At 49.5% G+C, this 19,458-nt stretch overlaps 3 protein-coding genes across 3 annotated transcripts; all 3 read left to right on the forward strand.

Annotated features, from left to right (window-relative positions):
* Positions 1–7,413: 7,413 nt before the first annotated feature.
* On the forward strand, positions 7,414–8,279 carry N7446_014044 (uncharacterized protein; the record flags this gene model as incomplete). Its single annotated transcript, XM_058522783.1, has 4 exons — positions 7,414–7,418; positions 7,694–7,932; positions 7,986–8,063; positions 8,182–8,279. 4 exons carry the CDS (start codon positions 7,414–7,416, stop codon positions 8,277–8,279), a joined length of 420 nt encoding a protein of 139 aa, XP_058364876.1.
* A 954-nt stretch (positions 8,280–9,233) lies between these two features.
* Positions 9,234–9,728, forward strand: N7446_014045 (uncharacterized protein; the record flags this gene model as incomplete). Its single annotated transcript, XM_058522784.1, has 3 exons — positions 9,234–9,265; positions 9,321–9,519; positions 9,573–9,728. The coding sequence occupies 3 exons, from the start codon at positions 9,234–9,236 to the stop codon at positions 9,726–9,728; spliced, it is 387 nt and encodes a 128-aa protein (XP_058364877.1).
* Positions 9,729–16,851: 7,123 nt separating this feature from the next.
* N7446_014046 (C2H2-type zinc finger protein) lies at positions 16,852–17,895 on the forward strand (the record flags this gene model as incomplete). The annotated part of the gene is made up of 4 exons (XM_058522785.1): positions 16,852–16,905; positions 16,974–17,165; positions 17,217–17,296; positions 17,367–17,895. The coding sequence occupies 4 exons, from the start codon at positions 16,852–16,854 to the stop codon at positions 17,893–17,895; spliced, it is 855 nt and encodes a 284-aa protein (XP_058364878.1).
* Between the last annotated feature and the right edge of the window lie 1,563 nt (positions 17,896–19,458).

Below are 19,458 nucleotides of genomic sequence, written 5' to 3' on the forward strand. Positions count from 1 at the left end.
GGTGGTCGCCAGCCCACTGGGCGACCGTCAGGGAACTCGCCTTGCGAATTTCTGATCGATCGCCCTCGAATCGAAAGACGTAGACTAAACAAAAGAAATGCACGGATGCAAACATGATAAACACAAAGCCAAAATGAACGTCATTTACCCCTGGTCGCGGGTAGGACCAGGGCCCCGCTTCAACACACCATTCCCACGCCCTCTTCTCTCCAACTGTCCAGTCTTGTCGGCTGCCGCTTGCGCGCTCGCTTGGATCAAGGGAGTACAGTGGACCTGGCACTGCACTCCTAATGGGCGCCATCCTTCTTCTTCCGTCACACTGTCTAAGGGATCATTGTCTCCGCTCCTTTGTCGTCCCCTTCCTCGCCCAGAGCCGTAGGGTCGACTGTCTGAAATTGGCCTAGGAGGCCGGTCTTGACCATGAATTCGGCCACAACTGTGCGGGCCTCCGGTCGTGTGAGGAGTTCGTCCCGGTGGAGAGCGACTCCCTGGTATGAGAGAGCGCTTCTCATCCAGTCTCGCTCGTCCTGGTGCAAGGGGCATTCCAGTAGGACGTGTGTTACTGTTTGGCTGCCAAGATCGCAATCACACCGCGCTGTTTCGCGTCGGTTGATACGATTCAGGTAAGCCCCTAGGCCAATTCGCCCAGTTCTAAGCTGCATCAGAATCGATGTCGTCGCTTTGCGCAAGCCCGTCCAGTATTCCAGCGTCTTCTTTGTTGGTGCTTCAATCAAGCGTTTCGTCGGACGACTGGTCGCTTCCTTGGCCCACGTTCTGTCCCACTCCAGCTTCGCTTCTCTGCGAATTCGTCGTCTCGCTGCGGCTGCGAGACATATGTCTCGGTTGAGGGGGTTATGCAGCCCGTCCTGTTCCTGCGCCGCTTCTTTTGCGTGTTGGTCCACGATCTCGTTGCCAATGACTCCTTGGTGCGCAGGAATCCATCTGAGTTCTGTCCGAATGCTTCTGCCCGCAAGTTGTCGGATCAGGTTGAGGCATCCTGCTAGATAGACCTGTCCTGACGGCATCCGCGGTCGTCTCAGCGCCTTCAGCGCTGCTTGGCTGTCTACAAAGATGACTACCCCGTTTTTCGCCTGCTTAGCCCATGGCTCTGTGCTTTCCAGAACCATTTCAAGTGCCATCTCAATGGCTCGAAGCTCTGCCGCATATACGGTGGACGTATTATCATCTCCCATCTGGCTATGAGCATGTTGATCCTCAAGGTCCACGACCGCTGCCGCTCCGATCCTTCCATCAATTCCGCTCCCGTCGGTGTACAGAATCAAGGGTCTTTCTCTTGGGTCTTTCATCAGGATCTGGTTGTGATTGTTCACCGCAGCTTCTCTGTCCTCGATGATTACCTCTGGTGGCGCTTGCCATGGTGCCAGGACGAATGCCTTTCGACTCTCCCATTTCCTCGTCAAAGTATCCGGGGAGCCATAAGACATCCGCCCGCCTTCCAAGCTTGCGCCTCCATCGGTGACCATCCAGCCCAGTCTCTCTCATCTGCCGGTCGTCGACGTAACATCGTTGGCGGGACAGCGAACTTTGGTCCTGTCCGTAGTCGAAGGGCCGTTTCTTTCACCAGTCGATTCATGTGAACAGAAATAGGCGGTAGGTGAAGCTCTGCATTCAGTGCCTCTGCTGCCGTAGTTCTGAAAGCTCCACTGATGAGACATGCTGCCTGCTTCTGGATTGCCACGAAAGGCCGACTGATTATGCGTGCCTTGGAATGACTGATGAGCATAGGTTGATACCACGCGGAAACCCCAAAGAGCATCTGCGGGATTATCACCGCTTGGTAGATCTTTCGCATTGCATAGAGTGAGGCTCCCCACGTTGATCCTGCCAGGCTTCGTAGTGCGTGGAGAGAGACACCGGCCTTGGCCACCGCTTTCTCGCGGTGATGGTGGAATTCCAGACCCGGATCCAGCCAATAGCCTAGGTACCGCTCAGCCGTCCTCGTCGCTGTCACCGTGTGTCCTCGTAGAGAAAGCGATGTGTGTTGTGGGTCGACTTCCCTGGTGTTTACAAAATGCACGAGTGCATACTTCTTCGGGTCAAAAACTGATGCATGTTTCTCGGCCCATTGGTCGGCTTTGCGGCATGCCGCTCTGAGTTTCTTGATGGTTTCGCGTTCGCTGTCTCCCTTTGTCATGAAGCAAACATCGTCGACCCACCCGTTGCTTGTCACACCGTTGCTGCAGTTCTCAACGAGGTCTGCGTTGTAGATGAGATATAGAATGGGTGAGATCGGTGATCCTTGAGGGATGCCTGTAGGTGTCAGGATTCGATCGGATGTGCCCTCGGGCATGCGGATCCTTGTGCTTCGATTGGTCAAGAAGGCCCTCACCCAGGGAACGAAATGTCCCAAGCGACGTTTCTTGAGGTTGTGTAGTAGACGTTCATGGGAGACATTGTCGTACGCTCCGGACACGTCCAGCATTAGCAGAGATACCACTGGCTTGCCCTTTCCCCATGCAGTCTTGATTCGGTCGATGATAGTGTGGATAGCATGATCGGTGGATATGCCCTTTCGCCCGCCTAGATGGTTTCGTGGGAGTAAACCGTTGGTTTCTGCTGCGTAGCTGATCCGTCGCGCGACAACTGCCTCCAGAAACTTTCCGAGCGTGTTCAGCAACGCGACGGGTCTGTAGGATTTTGCGAGCTGGTAGTCACTTTTGCCTTGCTTCCGGAGCACCACCGTGATTGAGCGCTGGAAATGTGACGGGTTGTATCCCGTGTTTATGCATGCGTTGAATAACTGGACCATTGTTGCTAGAACCACCGGTATCTCGATAAGCTTGTGCCAGAGAGAGTTTGGTATACCGTCTTCTCCGGGTGCTTTCCCTGCTTTCGCTCCTCGCACCGCCTCCTGTATCTCTTGAGCGGTGACTGCTGGAAACTCGATTTGCTGTGGGTACTGGAATGAGTCCGTGTCGGATAGATCGGCTGGCGGCGGTTTGGGGAAGAAGGCAATCCGGAATGCCTCTGCCTTTTGATCAACTGTTTCTGCGAGAGTTCCAGGCATTTGGGGATCCTGTATTTTCAGCGAAGGGGTGATACCCTTCTCGTAGGCCCCATCTCGGTTTCTTGCCCATTTAGCCAATCGCCACATACCCTGTGGGCCATCTTCAATGACCTGCTGGACTCGGCGCCGGTGCGCCCTTGACAAGGTTCTCTTGACGAGTCGTGTTTTTCTGTTGCGTGCTTCAGAGTAGCACATCCAGTCGTAGGGGTCTTGAGTTCTCGTATGTTTGCGACGGAGGCGACGAACCTCTTTGACCGCAACTTTACACTCGTCGTCAAAGTCGGGGTTCGACCACGCGGATGGTTTTGCCCATGGGGTTGATTCCTCGATTGCTGTTTGGATCGCTCCCATCAGCTCCTGGCATTTGGCTTCTATCCTTTGCGGATTTGCCCGGTATAGGCCTCCTGTCCGTAGACCTCCTTCGATCTTCTGGATGAGTTTCTGATCATCGGTTGCGTTCCAGTTTCTTCTCTTCTGTTGTACTGCAATGGGTGTAATAATATCAAGCACAGTCCTGATCGGGAAATGATCGGATGCGTGTTCGATGTCATCCGCCCTCTCGCAATTGATAAGCCTGTTGACAAGGTTGGATGTGATGAAGGTGAGGTCAATCACCGACGACTGATCGTTTCGAGACCAGGTAGGTCTGCCTTGTTGGGTCGTCAACTCGAGTCCCCATTCATTGGCGATTTCTAGGAGTTGCTCGGCCTCCTGATCGAGCCTGGTCCCTGTTCCTCCCCATCTCGGGTGATGCGCGTTCATATCTCCAAGGATGATGTGTTCTCCATGAGGTCGTTTTGACAGCTCATTTCTCAGATGTCTAAGAGTATTGCTGCCCGGCCTATTGTATATGTTGTGTATGAAGAGATCTGTCCAGTCTCTGCCCTGATGAGCCTTTCTAAGTTTCAGTAACTGGTAGTCCTGTGAGACGAGTTGACACGACCAAGTGCTCGGGTCAAGCCTTTTAGACACAAACAGGCATACGCCCGGTTGGGAGAGATCCGAGGCTTGGACTTGATTGTCCTGGCCTTGGGTTGTTCCGTCGGCAGCTGCTTTTGGTGGGTAAATTAGCTGGAATGTTGCCGTCGCTGGTTGGTGTGTTGTGTGTTGCATTTCGTTCTTCCATGGCTCCTGCACCGCGACGACGTCCGCCGCGAGGACATTTCTGTCTCTGAGGAACGTTGCCATCACTGGCCACGATTTGTGTACGTTGTATTGAAGAATCTCAAACGATTTCATTGATGAGTTTGTTCGTCATCGCTTCGTTCGCTGGCCTCATGCCATACTTCATCATTTGGGTCTTCGATTGTTGGTGCATCCGTCGTAAAAATCGGCGGAGAAGATCCGATTGGTATCGCTTGTCGCTGCTTGTATTTCAGAACCACCAATTTGCGGTATTCGGGGCTCTCCGGGTCCAGTTCGTCCTCGTCATCAGGCTCGGACGTGTTACCGGCCATGTTGACAGAGGTGACCTCGTTAATGAATTGGGTAAGTCGGTGTTCCCGGCTATCCTGCGGAGTGTCAGGTTGAGGGAGATCGGCCGGAGTGGGTTGAATGCTGAGCCATTCATTGTCGTCTGGTTGCTCGTCCATGGTGTCGTCCGGCTCGCCTGTGCGGCGCCTTTTCGAGGCCGCTTGGAGCCTTGTTGACCCTTGGCATGCTAGTGGTATCATTGCTGGTTTCGGATTCTTTGGCCTCGTTCTTGAGCCTTTTGGGCGACCAGGACCTCTTTTGAGCTGAGTAGGCTGAATAGGCTCAGTGTTTTCCTCTGGTGATGTTTCTACTTCTATTGCTGCAGCCTCCACGTCGATTACAGCATCCTGGGGGTTCCGCCGGGGCTCTTCCCCCGTTGCTCCTCTGGAGCGTGTATCGACGCTTCGAGTCCATTCGTGGCCATGGGGTCTGCCCTGGTCGAAGTTGCTTCTTTGCCAGTGCTTGCCGTCACTCGGAGGTGCAGAGGAACGCGGTGATATGCAGGGCAGTTGGCCAGCGCTTGCTTGGCTTCGTTCATCGCTGCAACCTTCACCGGACATTCCCGACTTGTAGGGCGATGCCCTTCACCACAGTTGGCGCACTTGACTGGTATCGCTTGCCCCTTCGTCGACGGACACTCCCAGGTCGGGTGTCCGTTGGCGCAGTGACCGCATTTGAATAAGTTGGAACAGTGTGACTGGATATGCCCCGGCTTTTGGCATTTTCTGCATAGCTTTATCCGCCCCTCACGACAGAATCGTGATGCATTGTGAATTTGCTTCCCCCACACGACTCCCGAGATGATCGCGCGATTAGCCACGACTGGGCTGGTGAACTCGATCAGGATGGAGCCCTCCGCCCTCTCACCCGGACGGGTCATCCATCCTAGATACTGAATCTTAGCGCCTTCGCCCCAGTTGTTCTGCCTGAGCAGCTCAGCCGCAACGTCAGCCATCGTCTCCGGAGTAACCTTCATGGACCTCACGGGAATATGGTACGCCACCACTCCCCATGACGGTTCTTGGACCACCGAGCCTGGTCCAAAGGCTCTCAGCCACGCAGCATGTTTGCGGAGGACCTCTGCCCCTGCCGCACTGTTGGCGATCATTGCCACATCCCCCGACGGCAATTTTCGAGCAGCGACAAAGAAAGCCTGTCCGGCCAGTACCCCTGAATTCTTCTGACGGGCATTTGATACCCTCTGTCGTTCAGCCCTCTCGACCAGATCTTTTGGTGTCAATCCACGGATTTGCTCGCGGTTCATTCCGACCTTGACGATGACCTCTCGGTCCTCGCGAAGTTCCATTTCCGGTACTCCTGGAGACGATGTGCCGCCGCTCCGGGTGATAGGAGCCGCAGCCGTAGCCAAGTCGCGCTGCCATTCTTTGGCCCGGAAGTTGCGCCACGCTGCCGCAGAGTTCGCCGCGGGGGTAGATAGTGCCGTCGATAATGTGTTCGTTGTCTTTTCAATGGTATTAATTCGCTGGTTCAGGCGTTCAGTACCGGCGTTGATCTTGGTCAGCGCCTCAAGCACCTTGGCCATCCCCTGACCGTCTCCCCGTTGGGCGTTTAGTGCGTACTGGCGGACGGCACGAATATATCCAGTGACGTACCGGTCCTCCGTGCCATTGTTCTCGATGTGGTTAAGCACCCGGCGGGCCCCTTCCGCGATGTCGTCCATGGATCGGGGCGGATCCGCGAGGGCCGTGGTTTTTGGTGTTCCTCTCCTGTCAGGGGGCAAAATCTGTGCGTTCGCACCCGTCCCAACCATCGCTGCCATCTCCCCCTATGAAAAGGGTATCAGGCCGTAGCGCTTGAGGTTACGATTACGATGAACTAATTCACGAGGCCTTGGGACCTCTGATTGGTTAGATATTTCAAGAAAACGTTTTTGCCAAGAAAGAGTTGTCTCTCTACAATGTTCGAAATACTAAATTAGGGGTGTAGATTGGCATCAGACCTTTTTCGAGCGTCGAAATATACGGCTTGGCAGTATAACCCCTCCCCGAACGCGAGTCTCCGTCTCTTTCCATAATAATTAGGTCTGTTCGACCCCCTAGCCAGATTCCGGCCCAAACCATTTGTGAAATATCTTTGACGTGAACCTTAGCATTCACAAGATCTTTTCGAAGGCCCTCCGAGGTCGTACGAAAGCACCATCGTGGTCCAAAGTTCGAGGTTCGTTTAGTCAACGCAGCTAATCAGGTACATGAGAGACAGACGGCTTACTCTGTAGGCAAACGAGGTTGTACTAGGTAGGAAATGCCTCATTAACAGTATTGAGCTGTTGTTAAGAATGAAAACGATTGTCAACGCATTACAGGGCCGAGAAGCCGTGCGAAAGTCGTTTCGAGTTACAAAATTATTGTCTCTGTCTTGGGTTACAGTGTGATGCTTCGATCCCTAAGCTACGCGCTGACTTAGGGTGCGAAAGGCTGCAAGAGGGACAGGCCTTAGCTTTGCGCGCACCCATCTGGATTCAGAAGAATTTGTGACAGCAATCGCGCAGATTCAGCCTTAGACCTTAGGTTGGTTCGAAAGCATACTCGCGTAATTCCCTTTTCTAAATCACTGTCCCAAAGTAGCGTCGCGGTAGGATAAACTACAGGCTTTCGACCTTTGAGGAAGAATATGAGCAGGCCAATTTGCATGATTTAATGATATACAGTGATGTGTATTACCACCGATGTGAAGAGTAAAGAAATCAGCTTGACTGCTGTGTATTTTGGAAGATTTACAGTGAGGCAACATGCCCTATTTCTCCGTGGCCTTCACTGCTGTAATATATGGTTTTCCTAGCATAAAGCTGTATACGGTGGTCTGGGCGTGAAACAGCTCAAGTACATGAGAATTCTCTAATGGCTCGAACCGTCAACAGTTGGAGAAGGTACGGTTTCAATAGTGCCGCACCAATGGGGTGGGTACATGCATCACATCTTTTGAATTATCAACGGTTAACTTCGCGAGATCGCCTAGCCCATCTGTGACGGAGAGTCAGTTTGTTTAGCCAAAGTGATGAAGGCGCTTTTATGGGCTTGCACTGTTCGTTGGATGGCGGCGAGCTTGGAAGACGTGACAAACCCATAGCCGTAAAGCCGCTGTAGTGTCTGCTAGGCTTGCTCCATTTTCCCTGGCGGACTAGGTACTAGGGTGCCTCTAGGGACAACCAACTACCTGTTAATCGGATAATAGGAAACAAGAGCTACACCAGGAACGGCCTTCGAAACGCCCACACATCCGACCGGTTGGAGAAGCCTTCCGTGACCGCGTTGGAGATCAGTTGACCGACTGCAATAGCCAAATTGACGCCCGCCGACGACATGCCGCTCAGAAGCACGGGTGCAAGTCCGGAATAGGTAATGGGCCTAAACGTGAGATAGAAACCCACCCCGACGCCGAGGATCAGCTTGCTTACCACGAAGGCCGCACAGGTATATAAGAAGGTTTCCCCGAAGATCCCGGCTATGACGATAATAATGCCTAGGGCCAAACTCGGTCCGCGACCCAGCTGCAGATAAAGCCGCCGAAGAACTGGCCCACCGAGTCCGTCACGTTGAAGGCAGTGAGCCAGCTGGCGGTGATCACCGGAGCACCATTATACATGTATCTACAGTATCGCGATGGCCGATTAGCGCGTGAACCATGCCCGCGTTCACAGGTTCTGACTAACCCGTAATAAGAGCGAAACACGGAAACGCCGATCATGGCGCCATTGACTTGCGTGTCGAACCCCTCTGGATCACAAATTAGTCGCCCGACGATGAGTGATGGTGAATAGTGGGGTGCTCATACCCAAGCGCCATTATATACTAGAAGAATGACCAAAAGACGATGGTGGGATAACGGCGAAAGGTCTCGAGGATGGTTAGATGTCGCTCGTGGTCGGCGTCGTCCGCGGCCACATCCGGATCTAGCTGTTTGGTGGAGCTTCCACATGTTAGACATCGAGACCGCTTTTTTCAACGGCAACCGTTCTGTCGGGTATATATGACTCTGAGCTGGTTGAAATAGAAATCTGGGTTGCGAGAAGACTATTTCATTGATGTCTTTGGCACCAGATTTGAGGGGGCAAAATGTCCTTCTTAACTCTGTGGCATACATTAGTGTGATGCACTCAACCTCGGTGCCGGATCCTCCTTATAGATTGTCCCTTTCATTGGCTTTATAGGTGGGGCTAGAAGCCATAGTTCGCCTTGCTACTATTTCAAGTACGACCAAGTTTAGGGGATCCCCCGGCATTCCCAACCGGATAGACTCTAGGACCGGATCGTAAAGAAAGTTTTACGGACGTAAGCACTAAAGTACGACGAGGAGGCAAGTTCGGAGTAGATAAGAAACGAAGGATAAGTTATGCAGGAACGCGATAAGGCCACGTGCTAGAGAGTAGCGTACCTCGTGTACCGTTCAACTACCAGCCCCCACCTCACTGACAGGCGGTCCCCGGGCCAGCAGACGGAACCGGCACGACTCGGGGGCCCACGCCCCGGGGGGGAGTAGTGTGCTTTTTGAAGATGCGTCATTTTTAATGAATTGAGAAAAATTCAGGACATGCAAGAGGGTCAAAATAACAAAGTCAATATCGACACCAATTTTATGATACGGTACGGCAGCTAGTGTAACCTTCTTGAACTAATATATAAATTGGATACTGTATCTAGTCGACCATTCTTCTCTTGACTTGATTATTACAATTTACAACATCTTGACCTTGCATAAGTTAACTTTGATTAAAATGCATCTCTCTACCGCTTTACTTGTCCTTCCGTGAGTATGGCAAAAATTTGAGCTAAATACATATTTCTAAAATTGATCTGAATAGGGCCGCTTTGGTAGCAGCTGATCCGCACAAATACTGCATTTGCACCACAGATTTCACTGTCAAATACCCGGGATATTCTCATACATACCCAGTACGGGGTTATGCCATTACTGCAGATCTTGCTAAGAAGTACCCTGGCTGGATTAAAATCTACAATGATGGGACGTACGGTGAAATCTCTTACAGTTACACTGGATGGGTAAGTAACCGAAGCTTCCTACCGTTATGGACCATTAGACTTAATACTGATAGGCTCATAATGTTGATGATAATGGTATAATTGGTGGGGATGCGTTTCATGGCGCCTGTGTTGCTATAGGGGCCGCGGGGAGTTGGTGTGACAGCCTGAATAATGCAATGGCTGCGGTAGCCCCTGGATGTACGGCAACCGGCTGCGATCTTCCTTGAAGCGATCAGGGGAAATAGGAGCGCAGCGAGCTAGTTGATTGTCGAGGAAAGTGGGGGTGTAAATTACAGCTCAAATTTGTTTACTGTTGCCTCGAGTATATTCGCTTCGCTTCTGAAGTCGCCACTTGGGATCGATGAATTATGATCAACTTACTGCTTGCGTCCTCTTGCATGGGTGTTTGTACGGACCTAAACAATCTTGAGAGCTGTTCAGCAGACATACCTGTCGAACTATCCCCACAAAATAAAAGGCGAGGGAGCCATGTGACTGCTCACTGAGCAGTCACGGCGTTGTCGCATGACTGGACAGCAAGAAACCGTTACCCGAAGCGTACATGTTCCGTTAATGAGTGTACTAGTTATAGGCAACTTAGATAACATGATCGGAAAACGAGCGTTCCAGTCCCCAAATACCGATAATAAAAACCAGTTCAGATACTAATATTAGATTTTAATATATAGCTATATATTAGGGGAAAATGAATATTGGTCATAAGTATCGATCTATAGTTCCTACGTAAGGCCTAGCAAGGCATTATGACTAAAGTCTGCCTACTTGTCTACCATGGGCCCCTGATGCTTAAGTCGGATATGAAACCTAAAACACGCCTACCACGCCTAATCCTAGTGTTCCATGGATAGTTGATCTGTTAAGCGTCCTTCCGTTTCCAGTTAAAATAATGCCTCACGGAAAGTAACGACCGTTTCTTCATCGCTGTAGTGGACTTCTACGAAAGATTGGTTGGATTTACTGGCGGGATATTATTCACAAAGTTGCGACGGCTCCTACATGTAGAAGGAGCGGATCAGATATTCCCGAGCCAAAGCTACCAATGACATGTTAACCTCGAGAGAAAGAAACTCTCACTCTCTACCGCTCCGCACGAATTTTCGAACTGTTCGAAATTCGCGAATTTCGTCGAATCGAATCGAATTCGAACCTTGGTTTTTGGGCTTCGAATCTATGGGCGATTCGATTCGTCAAAATTCGCGAAGTTCGAACAGGTTCGCGAACTATTATCTAGCTTTCTTAGGAAAACCAGGTTCTGAGATGAACTTTCGAGATGTCCGGTCTCTGCAGGAAGACCTCAGCAAATCAATCCATGGACGGAATCACGACTGCCCGTTTTAGATAGATTCACGCGTATTACATTAGGAACTGAATATTCCACTCCCACAATAGGGCTTATAAGCCTTCTCTCTTACATGTCATTGGAATGCAGAATATCAACCGCATGTGCCAAAGAAACCATAACTATATAACTACTCAGACTTCCAACGTACAGCATCTTTCAGCCTTATTAGCGTCCCAAGAGTCTTGCCTTTCATAGAGAAACGTCGAATTCCCAGTACATCTCTCCCACCATTGAATAATCTCTCGATATCTACCTCTGCTGCTGGTATAGCAAGATGATCTTGGGCTACCTTAGCCATACAAGTAAATTCAAGTCTGCTGGCCTTCCACCAGTTCAGTATAAATTCAGTCTGGCTCTGGCTTCTTTCGAAACCAGTGCTGATTGTAGGAGTATCAAAATACTGGTCGATATCAGATTCAGCGACGTTATACTGTGTAGGCTGAAAGGCTTCCAGAAATCGATATTCGAAGCTCTTCCAATTAGTGCTTAGAGTAGTCGATACAGGCTGTTTTGGGGTGGGATATGCTTTCTTCAGGAACGCCCTGATTCGGCCAATAATCTTCTCTCCATCTGGTAGCGTTTTGAGCCACTTGGTCTTGATTCGAGGGTCCAGAACGCTTGCGATATAGTATATATCGTTGTCTTTGGCGCAGTCGTGGTACTGCTCCAGGAGTGAGATTCCATCGGAAATAAGAATAGTTATTGCTGGCGAGACCTTCTGCCACTCGCCTCGTCGTTCCTTGATAGCGAAGAGTATAGAATGGAGCTCTTCAAACATACGCGCCGCCATATGAATTGAAGGGCTATCTCGGGAGACGTACTCAGTATATTCGTTGAAGGGAGCCAGGATTTTCTTGATATCTGAGAGCTGTCTCCAGTCGTTCGGTGTGAGACGTAAGGCTTCAATGTCTGGTTCATCGTTGACTGTATCTTCGAGCTGCCGGCGGCACTCTTCAGCTCTCTCAATCATAACAAAGGTAGAGTTCCATCGAGTATCAACATCGTAGTTGATAGCTTTTGTACATCCAGGTCGATTATCCCACCTCTGTATTCGCTGAGGAGATCGCGCAATCCAAAGGACAAGTAGTCGAAGCTTTGCAATAGGTGAAGTAGGAGCATTGATCATCTTCCAGCTCCTCTTAGCAACATCATCAAGAAGATCACAGGCTTCCTTATGCGAGCTGGCGCGTAGAGACCTCAATATAGTTTTCATAACCAAATTCAAGGTATGAGCAAAGCAGCGGATTTGGGAGTTCTGGGTAAACTTCATCCTCCCTTCTCGGATGATGGTCTCGGCCAGGTACTTATCATACCGCTGAGACAGCCTTCGGTAAAGGCATCGGTGTAGGGTGTCATTATTAGATGCGTTGTCGGCTGTAATCGTCATAACTTTATCAGATATATGAAACCTCTCAAGAACCGTCGCGACGATATCAGCAAGGTTCTCTCCAGAGTGGTTGCCTTCGATTTCAACAAACTCAATACAAGCTCGATATTGCTGAAAAGTAGAGGTCATCCAGTGAGCACTAATTGCCAGCATTGGCAACGAGTTCTGACTTGTCCAACCATCAAGAGATAGCGCGATTGACGAAGCTGAAGACATCAAGATTAAAAGCTCATTGTCAAGAGCATCAAGCCGAAGATATAATCGGCGTGAAACAGTATCCGCACTTAGTACGGAGTCCTGAAAGCCTGCAGACCTCAGCATGGCCTTAAATGAAGGTTGTTCGACGCATGTAAACGGCTGGTAGGTCGATACAATCCAATTCAGGGCAGCTTCTTCGAATGGGAGCTTCTTTTCCTTAGAAATCCATGAGCTTAATGGTCCTTGGCACTCTGGATGACCGTCCTGAAAGAGCTTGTGTGTTCGCTGCAGGTGCTGTTTCAACGCCGTGGTTGAAGATCGCAGTTTAGATGCAAATCGAAAGAATCGACAGCTAGATGGCGATACAATACACTGGTGTTTAAGCTCGAGCCGCTCCTTATTTCCTAGTCTCCAGGTACCAGATTCAGGTGTTGTACGGTAGTGTTTCCATACCCAGCTCCGCTCTTTCGACCCACTCTCATCTTTCTGCTTGATTTTAACCCTCTCAACCTCGTATTCGATCTGAGAGATTGATTGGGATGGGCATATGTCCGTATCAAGGTTCGATAAACTTCTAGAAACATCGCTGGGAGCGGTAGGGGACGTTGAAATCGGAGGAGTCGGTGACTTAGAGGCGGGCTGGACCGCTCTCTTCTTTCGAGGGGGCGGGGGTGATACATCCTCTGCAAGGAGGCCGTATTTATTAAGCGCCGCATAATCGCGTTTATTCTTCCTAGTATTAGGACAATCGAATGTTGTAGCAAGTGGAGAAGTCATCTAACGTTACATTAGTATATCAAGCTTGTGTCTTGCTTGATTGCTTACTCTGGAGCACCCAGAAGTGGTGGTTTTCGATAGCTCTTTTTACCTCGATTCGAATGTTGTTCTGATTGAAAGCACGTACGCGCGGAGACGCGTTCTTGTGGAATCTCCGCTAACCCGATTAGACGATCCATTTACTCTACATTGAATAAAATATGCAACTATTGATATTTTGGCTCTATATTGATGTGTTACGTGTATCTCGAGGGGATCTATGAGATAATCTAAATTTGAAGCGAAGCCGACTATAAATAAGGTTGTGTTCTTACTGAGTAAACTTAGGGGTAAAGAATATATATTATGTGCATGGACGTAGCTGGCGAAAACCCATGTATATTGATACTGCCCTACAGCTTATTCGATCCAAGGCCAAATCGTTTAAATTTTATATCAAAGACCAACCTCAGCTTAGTTATATCTGTACCTGTTAACTTAATAAGGGTTGTTTATTAGACTACAAGTCTGGTGTCGATTGCTGCTTATAACTGATGGTGTTCAACTACAGGTACTGCCCGACTTGGTTTACCGCCTTCCCAATGAGGATTTAATACAAAAAAGTTCGCGAACACCGAATCGAATTCGAACCGGTCATGAATTCGAATTCGTACGAATCGTTATTTTCAATATTAATTCGAATCGAATCGAATCAGGCAAAAGTTCGATTCGATTCGATTCGTGCGGAGCGGTAGGGGCGCGGCGGCACGTCGGTGCACAGACTCTGGAGAAAGAGGAGGGAAGGCGACGGGCCAGACGCGCAAACACACGCATGAGATGTTGGGCAGCATAGTTACATGGGTTAACCCTACAGGCGGCGAGCAGGCGGAGAACACCAGAGCAGGGAACCGTATGTACCGCAGGGCACCGGTGCAGGGCACGACGGAGCACGTGAGAGCACGGAAAACCGGTATCACGTGGTGCAAAACAATCTATAGATGTGTCTTAAAGATGTGTCTTATGTCTTATATCCATTAGTAAAAGCCTCGGTCGCCCGCGTCGTACGCGGTTTTTTGTAGCTTCATGAAACGAGCAGAGCCATCGGTAAGCAGTCTCACTATCCGTCCAGCCATTAGACGTTAAGTGGATAATTTTGTACGCCGAAGAAGAGGTTGACATATTGCTATACCAGTCTTCTATATAGACGCTGCCTTTGACTAGAAACCATGGAAAAATCACCCAGCCATCAGCGGCAATACATTCAATGCCGGTAATAGTTTCACCTCGATCTCCAGTAGCAATGCTAGCAGTTTGACGCGTAGAGACGACGTGTTAGTTAAGTCCTTCGCCATTTTGGAAGCCGGTTTCATCCCAATTATAGATCTCATGAGGTTCAAAACCATGCTCACGGTAGAGATACTCAAGCCTATCGTACCAATAGCTAATAACCCCAGGATCCTCGGCTTGAATTCGTAAAGATTCCTTTGGTTTTTGGGTAATAAGCTTGATGTGTGGAGGTAGACGCCGTATAAAGCGATAGCTATACATTGGGCCGACAACTCTCTCCGACCCTGCCATTTTTAATAGGCGATTTACGGCAATTTCAATGTCTTTTGCATTTCGAGGTGTATAGCAAGAGTTTAGCAATTCGATCCAGCTAATTAATGCATTTTCCTGATTCGAATTCAATGCATTATTGGTGGTAGGGCGATCGGAGAGAGATGTCTGTCCGTTTTTGCGACCGCGAAGCTTCGAATAAGACACGCGATAATGGTCCGCAGCCTTACGTAGGGATGAAAATTCTCGCGTAGTATAAGCATGTAATGCCTTAGCTAGCAGATCCTCTTTATCACGAGGTTTTTAGGCATTTTTGGTAGGTAGGAATACACGTAAAGTTGAAAAAGTAGAGAATTTGCATTATGGCTGAGAATTGCATTATGGCTGAGGGACACCCCCTACCCGAGAGGGTGGGGGGTCGTCCCGTGACACGGCTAAGTAGATTGAGCCTGGTAAAGGACATCGGCCACTTACCAGGTACTAGATGTGGGCCGTCCTTCTAATTTGCTGACTGTTCTTAGCACTATCAGCATACAATGCAGCCTATTCGTCAACCCAGTTTGATCTTCCCATCAATGTGGTCTGTTTTAAGGCCTCTACCGCCAGCTTCGCAACCCCTGTTGCCTCACCCTCAATCACTCCATATCTCGGATGCTTTACTTCATCGCTTTGCCTAGACCTGTAACCTCATTTTCGACGCAGGAGGTTACTGATAAGGATAAGCTGCGTTCAAGGGATGAGCGTGACGTAATACGCCCAAGGAACACATTGCAGATTGTTGTTCCGTGCATCGTGTTTAGCTGCAGGACAAACCAGTGAGACCACCCTTGACTCGCGGAAATGCGCCAAATGAGGAAATCCTTAGCGGCGCGATATCGTAATGGTTTTGTATGTAGGAGCTCCTGCTTGAGAAAGCTGGGGCAATAGATTAGTAATTTTACAAGCTAGTAATATTCTCGGGCGAATAGGCAACAAGTTAGGTCAAGCGGAGCCAATCTTCGGATAAGGCCGAAATACACCATAGATGGCTCAATACACCGTGTTACGGTAGCTGTATTGGCAAGGATACTAAATTACCATACGAACAAAAAGGAAGGTGGGCCACTCAGTATAACCACTGTCTAGGCAGTAAGTTACCGCTCTACTTCTCAACAATAGCTTATTAGAGACGAAGTGGGCCCATATCTTTAGCTGTGACAGGCCTCACTACTGTAGGTGGCAGCTGTGTGGCGGGACGACGCTGTAGGAGCGACAACAGTTTTATCAGGAGGCAATTTTGTTGCTTCACGAGCTGAACTCCTACTGTCGAGCAAGCTGATACAGTACGGCATCGTGTGCAAGAATGGGGCCAATCTATCAAGGGGACCCATCCAAAAAGATGAGTTGAATTGAATTGAATCAGTTGAAGAAGAGATGAAAAGAGCAGAAGATTCAAGGACGTTATTGTGTTCTAATAATGACACTATAGTAAATAATCGGCCCCGTCTTTCACCCCTTTAAGATATACAGTCAGTGTCTTTATGCATCTGAAAATTACTAAAAACTGTGCTAAGGTCTTCAAGGCTGACGTGCACCCCGGAAAAAGGATCTTCAACTCAAGTAAAAATAGAGTACCGGGGGAGAAACAGGGGAAAGAGCACCCAGAGCCTTCCGCAGGCCTCCACTGGAATGGTTCTGCGGCTTTTTGACAATGGCAGAGTCACGGAAGGAAGCTTTTCGGTTGGCAGCAGTCAAAAGGTGTCAAACTTGGTAATATCGCCATATTTGGTTTAGGGGTAGTCTAGCATACTCTCCCATTCAAGGTTTATGACAGCCCCTAATCTCCAATTCATCTACATGTTTTCGGTGGGGCGTTGGCAAGTGACGCGGAACGGCCCGGACGAGGACTGAAGACGATCCTCGACGGATTTCTTTCGGCTTGCGCCGCTGACAGTCAATGACATGCTTTCCGCTGTCTTGCTACCTTCGGCGCCTTTTTCTTCTAATATCTTATCCGCACACCGCCACCCTTCATTTTCCGTTCTGGTTCACAAGCGGTGACCCTCATTATGGTACATGTGCTGCGTCGAGGACCACTCAATTCGCAGTCATGGACCCTGGTAGTAAGCGCGTTTTTACCTGCTCCTGGGAGCACTGTGGCAAGGTGCGTTTCTTTCCTTTCTAGTCATGCATCAACTTGCAGCTTGCACACTAATACGATCACTCCGTCAGTCTTTCCGTCACAAATCAGATCTGAGCCGCCATTATCGGATACACACCAATGACCGGCCCTATCATTGCGAAGTGAAAAATTGCAACAAGAGATTCATACAGCGCAGCACTTTGAATGTACATTCCAGGACTCATACCGGCGAAAGACCATATATCTGTGACCATGAGGGGTGCCAGAAAGCCTTCGCAGATGTGAGCTCTCGCCCCGGTCCTTGGACCCGGTAAATCTACTAACTACAACAGTCCTCCACTCGGGCCCGCCATCGAATGATTCACACGGGGGAGCGACCGTACATCTGCCAAGAGCGGACTTGCGGACGAAGGTAAAGCGTTTATATAACCCTCCCTTGCAGAAGTGTCTACCGACTCACATTGCCGCGTTCTTGGTTGTAGTTTCCGTCGCAAAGCTGCCCTTACGAAGCACCATTTCAGCTTGCACTCTCTAGCATCTTTGGATCAAGTACCTTCGGTGGGCTCGACGTTGGAACATTCCGACCAGCACGAGACTACCGCGGCCATGTCAATCTTTAGTTCGCAAGACCAGAACCCTGTCATACCGCAGCATTTCTTTCCGCAAACCGCATCGCACAGTCTGGGACCTTACTCCTCACTGGGCGCTCAGACGAACTCAGTGCTTGTATACGATGGTTATCTTTCAGGGGTAGCGCAGAGTGTACAGTCTTGGACGATGATCCTACAGTCCGCCAAGGAACTTGCACCTCCGCAACATCACGCCCCTCAGCACTATCTTACGCGCCATCTACAGTATCAACTACAACAGCAGCAGCTAAACCAGTCCATGGCCATGATACCACAGCACTATCGTGCGGACCACGTATTGAGGGAAAGGGATCACGGCTGGGATACTTTGTACGGACCCCAAAGACAATGCAGCTCCCAGGTACTTCCTGCGAATTTGTGAGGAGCTTCCCCTCGTCCGGGGAAACCAGATAAGCTACGTGGGCTGTCCATATCGTATCTCCTGCACTCATCGCTTCATGTCTACGTAAGATGAGGAGGCTCCTAGCTGAATATCGATCCTAGAACCGGACGACGCGTCCCTGGTGCTGGTCGCCGCGCAAGGTAACCTGGAATTTTCGAGTGAACTGGCCGGGGACTAGGCCGCCCAGAAGCAAAGAAAGGCGTGACATAGGACTATTCCCAGATTAACAACACCATTAAGTTCTAGACTGGCTAGAACACGGAATTTGTATTTGCGGCGTCTCGATCTCCTGGAGAACACGAACCGTAACAATAAGTAGCAAGAAAGACGACAGTCTTTGACTGAAATTTGCTATACGTGATTCTATCTCAGTTGTCTACACTGAGGCAAGCAAATATCAAGCATCATGGCAAGCAAGGGCGCCACTCGCAGAAAAATAGCCATGAGACATGGTCAGGCGAATTATCATATTTTGATGAGTAAATATAGCTCATTCAGATATGCTACATCGCCATTCATAAGGAGCAAGAGCTGTCGTTTTAGGCAGAATACAACGATATGGAGAACACTAAATGAAATATTCAGAACAGAAACTTCACAACACGAAGGTGAAAACTAGACCGTCTTTCCCTATGATTGGGAGACCCCTTGCTACAAGAGTTCGTATTCGTATAGCCCTCTTCTTTGAGGATATGCTCTTCCAGTTCTGGTATACAGCTACATCCTCAAGCGAAACTCTAGTCGGACACGTTTAATTATTCGAGAATAGGGTCTTGGTTGGCCTTGGGTGGACTACTAGGCTGTTGTTTGAGAAATATCTTAAGTGCGGAAGCCTGCTTGTGAATTTGCATAGTGGGATTTGGTGTTTATGGTAAACGTTTTGCTATCCGCTTTTTCATGTCAGAGCATTTTGGGGAATTACACGTTGAGCCGAGATAGATCCAGCCAGGATAGCATATTCTATGCACAGAAAAGATGCGTATATTCGGTCTCATTGTGGGACACCGGGGAGACGTTAAGCCAGAAATCGCAGCGACGGCCACGGCCACCCTTCTAAGTGTAAGAATTCGCGAAGTGGAAGTCATTGACAATGCCAGGGCCAAGATGTCCATAGAAAGTAATGTTGGGGGTAACATAGACCGTAGCAATAGTGCCTCCAGTGGCATTCAGATTCTTCTGCCATGGATTGCCAAGGGTGAAATTGGGCCAGTCAATCAGTCCATTCCCGGCCACAGGCACCGTCGAATTGATCTTGCCGCAGTGTTGCCTAGTGTGTCGAAAAGTGGAGCGGAGGAAGTAGGCTGGGAGTCTTGGTACTTATAGACCTCTATAAGCTCTAAGACATCATCCGCGGTCAAATGCGGATAGGATATGTAGTCTTGACATAGTCCACTAACGCGCTCTGCCAATCACGTTCGGGTTGCTCAGAGGGACGCCATCGTTGGCATTGTTCTATTTACCGATCAGCAAAACTGAATCGAGGAATCACAGCAAGTCGTTTCGTACTCCGATCAGAATGCGTTTACCACTGACTCGGCCCCG

The sequence above is a fragment of the Penicillium canescens genome, assembly GCF_028828765.1.
Source record: "Penicillium canescens strain IBT 15451 chromosome Unknown utg000012l_segment0_segment0, whole genome shotgun sequence".
Taxonomy (NCBI): Eukaryota; Fungi; Ascomycota; class Eurotiomycetes; order Eurotiales; family Aspergillaceae; genus Penicillium; species Penicillium canescens.